The following is a 12,863-nucleotide window of genomic DNA, read 5'->3' as shown; positions in this document are numbered from 1 at the left end:
TTAATGTTTAGCCCGGGGCTGACTCATGCAAATTTAGTTCCGTTACGAGTGTTAATCGCTTGGCGGTTATACTCATTATACACCCAAATACAGTTCTATTTATTGAATTAGTTGAAAGTATTATGCCGCAACACCACAGAAGAAAGCTTATAAAGTGGTAGTCACAATGTCAGAATTTGTAGATATTAAACCCTGAGCCGATATTTAAATTTAAAGCTAGTTTCCCCCGGGAGGACACCTAAAAGCAATGGAGACGTGTACAATCAGTTGTGTGGAATGTTGTTAAGTTAGTGGCTATTTGTATTAATTTGTTTTTTGTTTTGTTACTGTTAGGAAGCGAAAACATTCCTCTGGATGAGTTTATTTATTAGCGACCGAATGGAGTCACATAATCGATAGAAATAGGCTACCACTAATCTAATGGAACATCTACTCTTTGGCTTGTTACATTTTTCCATGAATGCCTAGTAATTATTGACGGAACGTTAGGAGCAGAATAGATGTGGATGGTTGCAAACAACGTAAAAACTGTTCTGTCCCATTACTTTGCTCTTTCTTAGCACATCCTTTAAGCAAATTGGTGGCACCTTACCGGTGCGAAATACGTTCAACATAATGTCGCAACGCGGGTTGTGAATGAATAATTGGCAAATAGGAGGGTTGATGAGTGCGGCAGTTCTCACCAGGAAGTTTGATTTTCCGCTTACCGATACACCCAGAAATTAACCGCGTGCGTTGTTGATAGAATTACTAATTCTTATGATTAGCAAGCGGCTAGCTATATTAAGATGGATGTGTACAATTTCATTACCAAACAATCGTTTCTCGGTACAATGTGATTTATTATCAGTGAGGGTAATCAACCTAAATGCGTTAGTTTCAAACACGATGTTGCAATAAAGCACTAATATTTTGTGCTGATTTTGCGGTACGTTAGGATTTCGGTTATTTCTCGTTTTATTTGTCGAGAAGATTTTCTCATCTCACAATGTGTATGTGTGTGTGTGTGTCGTCTGCAAGTAATACCCGGACAGATATATTGTAAGCATACTTATACCTTATAATTACGTATAGGCATCGTTATTTATTGCGAACGCGGGGTAACGCCGTATCGCCAAACTGAATATCAATTACAAAAAAAAAAAATCGAAAAAGCAAAACTGCTCGTTACGCTAATAAGAACACAGACAAAGAAAAAAACCCATCAAAAACCAACTCGTTACGCAAATTACGCTAGGAAGATTACTAAATGATGAACCAGAAGCATATATAAATATATACATACATACATATACATATATATATACATATTTAGAACTTAAACCGTGCCCCTATCCTATTATTCAACGAACGCAAAAACCTCTCAACTCCTTACACATTCTACACGCAGCGCCTCAAACGAAATTAGGGACATCTTGAAGTCGAACGATTGCTTGTCTTAGAGGATGATTTTCTTCCAGCTAAGGGATGGACAATGATGATTCTTCTTTTACAACTTCCTATTAATCTGTCACAAAAAGCCAATCAATCTGAGTTATACCATATCTTAATTTTTCTAATTAATAGCTAACAAATAATATACGTCAATATACGTTAAAATAACAAAATATTAAGGTACTGCAACTGTATGCTTTTGACCGTTTACCAAAGTGATTCAATCATACTTTAACACATTCCACTTTTTCTTCTTGCCTTAACGACCTACTAGGTCACGCTGGCCATCGAAAGGCTTATTAGAATTACTGATGCCACGTAGTTGGAAAGTCAGCCCTCACAACTAGCGAACGGTCCCGGATTCGATTTGAGCCACGTTCCTGACACGTGTGAATATCGGCCGGCCCCGCTGTCGCTCCTACTTACAATTGCAAAGAAATACTGACTGCCCAGAATTTTTTTTCGCCGAGCGAAAATCAGATATTTAATGACCTTTTTCCCATCTAGTTGACTTGGTAACCAATATTTTGTGCAAGGAGATGTATGTAAAAAGAATGATGATTGATCCTACCCTAGGCAGGAAGAACATCGTACTCAAAATCGATCCATTGTTCAATTTCAAAGCACCCGGCGCATTTCGTTTGAGCAACTGCAGTTCGGGGACGGAAACCAGCTCTCCAGAAATCGGTACACGGAAAGGTTATTACTTCAGAAAGTGTTATTTATTATGCTATTGCAAGCGTTAAATGAATTTAGTAGCGGCGTAGGAAATGGCGGATGACGTTGAACGTTTTCTCTCTAAACTCCATATCTAAACGACGGTTCGGCAACAAAGTTCAGGTTGATAGTGTTTAGGTTAGTAGCTTCTCTGTACCCTCTCTGGCTTGTGTCCTGTCGCACACGGTGAGACCGCGCTGTAAGATACAGCTAAGGAATGTTGTAAAGAACGTTCGGAGCACACACACAAAGACTTACACACACCCAGTCTCATAATGTTCACATAACATATATATGCGAAACATGTACGAAAATCATTCATAATTGTTACTACTTGTCGACAAACTCCCCCGGCTACGGCTACGCTCTAGTACTCCTCCACCTACTAATACCAGGATTTTTCATACTTCTGTGTAATGCGAATTCCCTTCAGCAAAATCATGGCTAATAATACAGCAGACAAAAATCAGAAGCAAATGCGTTCAAAGGTACTTCCCAAAAGCAAATGAATGTGCGTGTGTTGTAAATGTAAAAATGAAACTGGTCAACTAACCAAACCGGAAACGGTACAAAGGAAACACATAAGACCAAATAAAGCTGAGAGAATAAACCATATGAGAATATTATAGTGAACCTTACAGTGAAAAATAATCAAAACTCGAAAGAAATTGTTGTATTGCAACAACGTTTTGCCTGTTCTTTTCACATTTAAGTTTTTCCTATTTTTTCTACATCTTCTTGAATGTCGTTTTTGCATGCCTATCTAGCTTCCATTGCGAGTAACTATTTCTTATCATTTGTTTCTGAGGAATATGAATTTTGTGTAGAATTGTATGTTGTATAAACTTATTTTATTTAAAACATCTGCAATAAAATAGCTATAGAACGTGATACAAAGGTTCATTTAAAAGTTTGACAACAAAAACCGAAAGACTACTGAAGGAAACACACACCGTACCACTGCAGATTACAACTATTACTTAATCAATATGTATTACCGGCGAAACAAGACTAAAAAGAGCACGCTGTTGAGGAGTATCATCCCCCTAAAATCTTAAATTCAGCTAAAAGAAAATAATAAATTAAACAAAAACGCAACATCATCCATGGGCAGAGCGGGAATCGTACGTATCTGGAAAATTTTTCAACATGTGTTACGATATGGATGTGTTAAATGTGTATGTTGTTCAATTTAACAAAAAAAAAATAGAGAAATGGAACCAAAACAGGAAACAAATAAATTATTTATCCATTTTCCATATTATAAAGGGGCAACACATCACTAAGGCGATAAAATCGTCGAAATGTCTGTAACGCAACAATTGAGACAAATAAGCAGCAGAAGGATTATCTATTTAGTAAAACAAAATTTACTGTGCAAGGGTAAAACTAAAATCAAGAGATGTAATATTTATGCAAACAAAATCGTACATAATAATGCGTAATGTTAAGGGAAGTATTGTACTGACGATACAATTTCACCTTATTGACATGTATAGCAAGCATACCAAACTACAAAGCAAAAATAAACAAAAATTAAAATGGAAATGTAATATGATTTCTAGAGCATATAATGTAAATGCAACGAGCAAGGAGAAAATTCAAACTGTTGAAGTCGGTGTGAAATTATATAAAAAAAAATCAAGGTTGCGATATCACTTATTTTTCCCTTGCCTGGTGTTGATGGCTTGTGTATGCGACACGTTCTCAAAAAGCGGTTTTAAAACGATGAAATTTTACACACTCATGCGAACCGGAAATTTCGATTGGTTTTCTAAGGTAAAATACTCGAAAAGGTCCCTCTCTGCTTCCCCCTCCCCCATCCACATCCAACCAAGAAAATTTTTTGTGAACCAAGAACCATGTGAAAAACGCCAAAATGTATGCAAAGTGCAGTACATATCTCCAGGGTTGTACAGTGTGTTAGCGGTCTCGTCAAAAAAGATTGATTTAGTTGGTAGAAAATGTAGCTAAAATTTGAACATAGATATTTTCCCTTTCCATCATGACCATTAGTTTTGTACTTCAAGATGTTACTACTCCTTATCAGCCAACCGTCGATTGATTGATTGATATGTTGCCTTTAGCCTTTGAAAGATATTCAATGGAAGCTTTTTTCCGAACTTACAAGATCAATCCTCTTAATAAATTAAAAAAAATGGAGGGTTGGCCTCTTATTAATATATTTGTTTCTCTTCACTTTCCATGTATAACTTGGTGCCAAAAAGCCGTATTAAGTAATAACGAACAAAGTATTTGCTGAATGATTTTTGACCACACCAAAAATACACTGTCCCATAAAATTGACATTTTACAGTGCTGTACACAAGAAAACCAACGGGGCCTTCTCGAATGTTTAACCGCAAACGGTGCAGTTTGGTGTGTTCCTGCTCCTCGGCTGCGTCAGATCAACCTATTAGCAGAGCAAACGTTACGATGACGACACGGTGTGTGCAGAACTGAGAGTGATCTTTATTCTTAACAAACTTCTCTCTTTATACTTCCCGCTCTTATAATGTTAATGTTTCTTACAATGTATTCTAGCCAGATCCTGTCAATATGTTTGAGAAAGTGCAGCATGTTGTGCAATTTCTTCCATTGCTGATGCATTCTATGCTACTTTTCTGATCGAAGGTATTCGAAGGTGTTGAAATTTGTTTCGTCACTGACTGGCATCCGTCGTTTCGAGGCGTTCATGAGAGGTAGTATCCCACCGCAGCATTCCTAAAACCTTCTGGATAATAACTTCACCACACCCATTAAGAGTTTCTCTCTCTTTTAGGACCTTTCTGTATGGAACTCGTGGCAAATTTCAAATCCAGTAACGCATCCCGAAACCACCAAGTGAATCGATGAAGCATACTTGTTTTGCGAATGAGCTATCCTTCCCCGATTCTACTCTAAATAGCATTTAGTCGAACTAGTATCTACTCGAACTAGTATACTAAAGTAGAAAGTGATTCGTTTTTGGGTTCATTCTCGACCTTAAGGTGAAAAGTTGGAAAAATGTTCCCTCCACACTCTTTGGCGTTTTGATGAGTTGACAATTATCTTGACCGGTGAGGATCCGTAGCTAAAATTGGCTATAAAAACCAACAGGCAGATCCTGCAATTGAACATTCTGAGTGATATCGTGTGCGTGTTTCTTGTTCGACTCGTCGACGAGTCTACAAACGCTTTCGGATATTTCACTTAACCTAAACTCATGCCTAAATATGGATATTAGAGAATTAGTTCCTGCTTAGTCGACGCGACAATTTATTTATTTGGGCATGAGTTATTTTATGTTAAGGACACGCTTACCTATTCCCTGATGCTACTCCTTGTCGCTACGGTCCGCTTATCTTCATGTACTATCACGCTTACACGCGGGTCATTTGGGCTGGCCTAGAACATCCATCCATCTACTGTGAAGTAGTGTTCGAAAGCTTTCGACCGCACTGCATCGCTTCTCGGTTAGCACCTTCGGTCGAACCCCGTGAACTTTTCTGGACAGATTTACTGTATGACTTTTGAAATAATTGAAGATAACCTTGTGAACTCCTCTGCCGTTGCTGTCTAATCATAACACAACAGTATTGCGAATCATTTATCGTTACAATAATAAATCATCACATTTATCAGATTTAATATGAGCAAAACATAGTTTATTCAATAATCCAACAAAATAGTACAATAATCAAGTTTAATTATATTTTTGGAATGAATAACTATAATATCTTGGCCGCTCTATCGGAAGAAAAAAAGTATAATATCTAACTTTATTTCCAAATTCTTGTAATTGTTCGGTCCGGTAATGCGTTTTCTCCTTGGCTTTGTCTGAAATATTGCTGGGTCTCTGACGCTGTACGGTGGATTCTACTTTTTGTACACAATTTTCTTCAGTAATGGCAGATCGTCTTCGTTCAGTAAATGTGGGGCCAGTAGTAGGAACAGTTGTTCCGCCCACCCTGGCAGGCCACAGCTAGCAAAGGCTAATTGCCAGTACGGCAGTCCAAGATGCACGATGCTCATGCGCAAGTAATTGGTAAAAGAGTGCGCCAAAAAGGTAAATTTCAAAGTGTCCGTTTCCATAATGTAGATTTCCGGTCGTGTTGTCTCGCGCGTCCTGTAAACGAGATAAACAACACCCAAGTCTCCTATGCGGTCTAACTCGAACATTCTTCCTGGGGCGTCCAAATCGAGGTTCCGGATTTGTCTCAATTTCGGTATGTTCAGGTGCCCTACACTTATCTGTTTACGTTTAGAGTAGCAATATGTCCATTTCACACTAAACCCATCGGTCGACAGATAGAATTGCTTCATGTCGTCTGGTAAGCGTACAGAGTTTTTCGTCTCCCAAGCCGTAATTTCCGCAGTTTTGCATGGTAGCTCAGCATCTAGCTTCACGTCAGTCACCCGTGGAAGCTTTTTCAGTTTATTCATCAATCCGAGCGTCAGGTGCTCCAGGGACGTATATCGAAAACGCTTTCTGAGCTTTAGGCTGGCCATTTTCAAAGATATCGCAACGTAATTGAACACAGTAGGGAAACACGTCTTTTGCACACACGAGCTTGAATGGTTAATGATTCCAATGGTTGCTGTTGTTTATTTATAGAGTTATCTCAAGGAAATTCACAGTTCAATGTGTGCTGCGATAAGTTTTTTTTACAAAACTTAATATTTTATCTGTCATCTAGCAGGCAGAGTCGTTCGGGTGATGTTTATGCGCTTTCCTTTCGAAACTGTATTTTTACGGCAGTTGTAATGGGAAAATAATAGGCAGAATGTCGTTACGCCATTAGTGTAAAATGTTAACATAATGTGTTTTTTGCTCTGTTTCTCTATCTTCTTGTTTTGATCAGGTTTTAGCATGTCGCGTCCGCAAGACCAGGTCGCCAATATGTTTCCAGGAATTTCGTTCTTCATCCTCGGATGCATCCGACTTCTGACAGCTTTGACTCGTTTTTATCCATCCTTCAGGATCGCTGTGTTCCTTTAAACCTCGTACCGATAACAAGGTCAAGGATGAGTCCCTTTCCGGTGGGGCATGAATCCGATAACCCCGTCATGTGCCCCTTCCATCCCCGACGACATGCTTGGCGTCATGTTGTGGGCAGCGGTCGTACTCCCTCTCCAGCTGCGTATAAAAGCTGCATTTATCGTCAGCGGTGCTACCAAGGTGCGGTAGCACCAATGCACATCGATATTGCTCATTGCAGTGCACATTGATATTGATGAGCCACCACCCGATCACTAAGGCGATAAAATCGTCGAAATGTCTGTAACGAAACAATTGAGACAAATAAGCAGCAGAAGGATTATCTATTTAGTAAAACAAAATTTACTGTGCAAGGGTAAAACTAAAACCAAGAGATGTAATATTTATGCAAACATAATCGTACATAATAATGCGTAATGTTAAGGGAAGTATTGTACTGACGATACAATTTCACCTTATTGACATGTATAGCAAGCATACCAAACTACAAAGCAAAAATAAACAAAAATAAAAATGGAAATGTAATATGATTTCTAGAGCATAGAATGTAAATGCAACGAGCAAGGAGAAAATTCAAACTGTTGAAGTCGGTGTGAAATTACAAAAAAAAAATCAAGGTTGCGATATCACTTATTTTTCCCTTGCCTGGTGTTGATGGCTTGTGTATGTGCCAAGTTCTCAAAAAGCGGTTTCAAAACGATGAAATTTTACACACTCATGCGAATCGGAAATTTTGATTGGTCTTCTAAGGTAAAATACTCGAAAAGGTCCCTCTCTGCTTCCCCCTCCCCCAACCACATCCAACCAAGAAAATTTTTTGAGAACCAAGAACTATGCGAAAAACGCCAAAATGTATGCAAAGTGCAGTACATATCTCCAGGGTTGTACAGTGTGTTAGCGGTCTCGTCAAAAAAGATTGATTTAGTTGGTAGAAAATGTAGCTAAAATTTGAACATAGATATTTTCTCTTTCCATCATGACCATTAGTTTTGTATTTCAAGATGTTACTACTCCTTATCAGCCAACCGTCGATTGATTGATTGATATGTTGCCTTTAGCCTTTCAAAAATATTCAATGGAAGCTTTTTTCCGAACTTACAAGATCAATCCTCTTAATAAATTAAAAAAAATGGAGGGTTGGCCTCTTATTAATATATTTGTTTCTCTTCACTTTCCATGTATAACTTGGTGCGAAAAAGCCGTATTAAGTAATAACGAACAAAGTTTTTGCTGAATGATTTTTGACCACACCAAAAATACACTGTCCCATAAAATTGACATTTTACAGTGCTGTACACAAGAAAACCAACGGGGCCTTCTCGAATGTTTAACCGCAAACGGTGCAGTTTGGTGTGTTCCTGCTCCTCGGCTGCGTCAGATCAACCTATTAGCAGAGCAAACGTTACGATGACGACACGGTGTGTGCAGAACTGAGAGTGATCTTTATTCTTAACAAACTTCTCTCTTTATACTTCCCGCTCTTTACAATGTTAACGTTTCTAACAATGTATTCTAGAAAGATCCTGTCAATATGTTTGAGAAAGTGCAGCATGTTGTGCAATTTCTTCCATTGCTGATGCATTCTATGCTACTTTTCTGATCGAAGGTATTCGAAGGTGTTGAAATTTGTTTCGTCACTGACTGCCATCCGTCGTTTCGAGGCGTTCATGAGAGGTAGTATCCCACCGCAGCATTCCTAAAACCTTCTGGATAATAACTTCACCACACCCATTAAGAGTTTCTCTCTCTTTTAGGACCTTTCTGTATGGAACTCGTGGCAAATTTCAAATCCAGTAACGCATCCCGAAACCACCAAGTGAATCGATGAAGCATACTTGTTTTGCGAATGAGCTATCCTTCCCCGATTCTACTCTAAATAGCATTTAGTCGAACTAGTATCTACTCGAACTAGTATACTAAAGTAGAAAGTGATTCGTTTTTGGGTTCATTCTCGACCTTAAGGTGAAAAGTTGGAAAAATGTTCCCTCCACACTCTTTGGCGTTTTGATGAGTTGACAATTATCTTGACCGGTGAGGATCCGTAGCTAAAATTGGCTATAAAAACCAACAGGCAGATCCTGCAATTGAACATTCTGAGTGATGTCGTGTGCGTGTTTCTTGTTCGACTCGTCGACGAGTCTACAAACGCTTTCGGATATTTCACTTAACCTAAACTCATGCCTAAATATGGATATTAGAGAATTAGTTCCTGCTTAGTCGACGCGACAATTTATTTATTTGGGCATGAGTTATTTTATGTTAAGGACACGCTTACCTATTCCCTGATGCTACTCCTTGTCGCTACGGTCCGCTTATCTTCATGTACTATCACGCTTACACGCGGGTCATTTGGGCTGGCCTAGAACATCCATCCATCTACTGTGAAGTAGTGTTCGAAAGCTTTCGACCGCACTGCATCGCTTCTCGGTTAGCACCTTCGGTCGAACCCCGTGAACTTTTCTGGACAGATTTACTGTATGACTTTTGAAATAATTGAAGATAACCTTGTGAACTCCTCTGCCGTTGCTGTCTAATCATAACACAACAGTATTGCGAATCATTTATCGTTACAATAATAAATCATCACATTTATCAGATTTAATATGAGCAAAACATAGTTTATTCAATAATCCAACAAAATAGTACAATAATCAAGTTTAATTATATTTTTGGAATGAATAACTATAATATCTTGGCCGCTCTATCGGAAGAAAAAAAGTATAATATCTAACTTTATTTCCAAATTCTTGTAATTGTTCGGTCCGGTAATGCGTTTTCTCCTTGGCTTTGTCTGAAATATTGCTGGGTCTCTGACGCTGTACGGTGGATTCTACTTTTTGTACACAATTTTCTTCAGTAATGGCAGATCGTCTTCGTTCAGTAAATGTGGGGCCAGTAGTAGGAACAGTTGTTCCGCCCACCCTGGCAGGCCACAGCTAGCAAAGGCTAATTGCCAGTACGGCAGTCCAAGATGCACGATGCTCATGCGCAAGTAATTGGTAAAAGAGTGCGCCAAAAAGGTAAATTTCAAAGTGTCCGTTTCCATAATGTAGATTTCCGGTCGTGTTGTCTCGCGCGTCCTGTAAACGAGATAAACAACACCCAAGTCTCCTATGCGGTCTAACTCGAACATTCTTCCTGGGGCGTCCAAATCGAGGTTCCGGATTTGTCTCAATTTCGGTATGTTCAGGTGCCCTACACTTATCTGTTTACGTTTAGAGTAGCAATATGTCCATTTCACACTAAACCCATCGGTCGACAGATAGAATTGCTTCATGTCGTCTGGTAAGCGTACAGAGTTTTTCGTCTCCCAAGCCGTAATTTCCGCAGTTTTGCATGGTAGCTCAGCATCTAGCTTCACGTCAGTCACCCGTGGAAGCTTTTTCAGTTTATTCATCAATCCGAGCGTCAGGTGCTCCAGGGACGTATATCCAAAACGCTTTCTGAGCTTTAGGCTGGCCATTTTCAAAGATATCGCAACGTAATTGAACACAGTAGGGAAACACGTCTTTTGCACACACGAGCTTGAATGGTTCATGATTGCAATGGTTGCTGTTGTTTATTTATAGAGTTATCTCAAGGAAATTCGCAGTTCAATGTGTGCTGCGATAAGTTTTTTTTACAAAACTTAATATTTTATCTGTCATCTAGCAGGCAGAGTCGTTCGGGTGATGTTTATGCGCTTTCCTTTCGAAACTGTATTTTTACGGCAGTTGTAATGGGAAAATAATAGGCAGAATGTCGTTACGCCATTAGTGTAAAGTGTTACCATAATGTGTTTTTTGCTCTATTTCTCTATTTTCTTGTTTTGATCAGGTTTTAGCATGTCGCGTCCGCAAGACCAAGTCGCCAATATGTTTCCAGGAATTTCGTTCTTCATCCTCGGATGCATCCGACTTCTGACAGCTTTGACTCGTTTTTATCCATCCTTCAGGATCGCTGTGTTCCTTTAAACCTCGTACCGATAACAAGGTCAAGGATGAGTCCCTTTCCGGTGGGGCATGAATCCGATAACCCCGTCATGTGCCCCTTCCATCCCCGACGACATGCTTGGCGTCATGTTGTGGGCAGCGGTCGTACTCCCTCTCCAGCTGCGTATAAAAGCTGCATTTATCGTCAGCGGTGCTACCAAGGTGCGGTAGCACCAATGCACATCGATATTGCTCATTGCAGTGCACATTGATATTGATGAGCCACCACCCGATCACTAAGGTGATAAAATCGTCGAAATGTCTGTAACGAAACAATTGAGACAAATAAGCAGCAGAAGGATTATCTATTTAGTAAAACAAAATTTACTGTGCAAGGGTAAAACTAAAACCAAGAGATGTAATATTTATGCAAACAAAATCGTACATAATAATGCGTAATGTTAAGGGAAGTATTGTACTGACGATACAATTTCACCTTATTGACATGTATAGCAAGCATACCAAACTACAAAGCAAAAATAAACAAAAATAAAAATGGAAATGTAATATGATTTCTAGAGCATAGAATGTAAATGCAACGAGCAAGGAGAAAATTCAAACTGTTGAAGTCGGTGTGAAATTACAAAAAAAAAATCAAGGTTGCGATATCACTTATTTTTCCCTTGCCTGGTGTTGATGGCTTGTGTATGCGCCACGTTCTCAAAAAGCGGTTTTAAAACGATGAAATTTTACACACTCATGCGAACCGGAAATTTCGATTGGTTTTCTAAGGTAAAATACTCGAAAAGGTCCCTCTCTGCTTCCCCCTCCCCCAACCACATCCAACCAAGAAAATTTTTTGTGAACCAAGAACCATGTGAAAAACGCCAAAATGTATGCAAAGTTCAGTACATATCTCCAGGGTTGTACAGTGTGTTTGCGGTCTCGTCAAAAAAGATTGATTTAGTTGGTAGAAAATGTAGCTAAAATTTGAACATAGATATTTTCCCTTTCCATCATGACCATTAGTTTTGTACTTCAAGATGTTACTACTCCTTATCAGCCAACCGTCGATTGATTGATTGATATGTTGCTTTCAGCCTTTGAAAGATATTCAATGGAAGCTTTTTTCCGAACTTACAAGATCAATCCTCTTAATAAATTAAAAAAATGGAGGGTTGGCCTCTTATTAATATATTTGTTTCTCTTCACTTTCCATGTATAACTTGGTGCCAAAAAGCCGTATTAAGTAATAACGAACAAAGTTTTTGCTGAATGATTTTTGACCACACCAAAAATACACTGTCCCATAAAATTGACATTTTACAGTGCTGTACACAAGAAAATCAACGGGGCCTTCTCGAATGTTTAACCGCAAACGGTGCAGTTTGGTGTGTTCCTGCTCCTCGGCTGCGTCAGATCAACCTATTAGCAGAGCAAACGTTACAATGACGACACGGTGTGTGCAGAACTGAGAGTGATCTTTATTCTTAACAAACTTCTCTCCTTATACTTCCCGCTCTTTACAATGTTAACGTTTCTAACAATGTATTCTAGAAAGATCCTGTCAATATGTTTGAGAAAGTGCAGCATGTTGTGCAATTTCTTCCATTGCTGATGCATTCTATGCTACTTTTCTGATCGAAGGTATTCGAAGGTGTTGAAATTTGTTTCGTCACTGACTGGCATCCGTCGTTTCGAGGCGTTCATGAGAGGTAGTATCCCACCGCAGCATTCCTAAAACCTTCTGGATAATAACTTCACCACACCCATTAAGAGTTTCTCTCTCTTTTAGGACCTTTCTGTATGGAACTCGTGGC

The 12,863-nt window shown here is 39.0% G+C and overlaps 2 protein-coding genes across 2 annotated transcripts; both read right to left on the bottom strand.

Annotated features, from left to right (window-relative positions):
* Positions 1 to 6,051: 6,051 nt before the first annotated feature.
* LOC126565441 (tubulin polyglutamylase complex subunit 2-like) lies at positions 6,052 to 6,642 on the bottom strand (the record flags this gene model as incomplete). The annotated part of the gene is made up of 1 exon (XM_050222622.1): positions 6,052 to 6,642. A coding segment is annotated over exon 1 (591 nt), but the record flags the coding sequence as incomplete, so codon positions are not given.
* Positions 6,643 to 10,004: 3,362 nt separating this feature from the next.
* On the bottom strand, positions 10,005 to 10,595 carry LOC126565439 (tubulin polyglutamylase complex subunit 2-like; the record flags this gene model as incomplete). The annotated part of the gene is made up of 1 exon (XM_050222621.1): positions 10,005 to 10,595. A coding segment is annotated over exon 1 (591 nt), but the record flags the coding sequence as incomplete, so codon positions are not given.
* Between the last annotated feature and the right edge of the window lie 2,268 nt (positions 10,596 to 12,863).

Source organism: Anopheles maculipalpis, chromosome 3RL (assembly GCF_943734695.1).
Source record: "Anopheles maculipalpis chromosome 3RL, idAnoMacuDA_375_x, whole genome shotgun sequence".
In the NCBI taxonomy this organism is placed as follows: Eukaryota; Metazoa; Arthropoda; class Insecta; order Diptera; family Culicidae; genus Anopheles; species Anopheles maculipalpis.
This window is presented reverse-complemented; position numbering and strand designations above follow the sequence as displayed.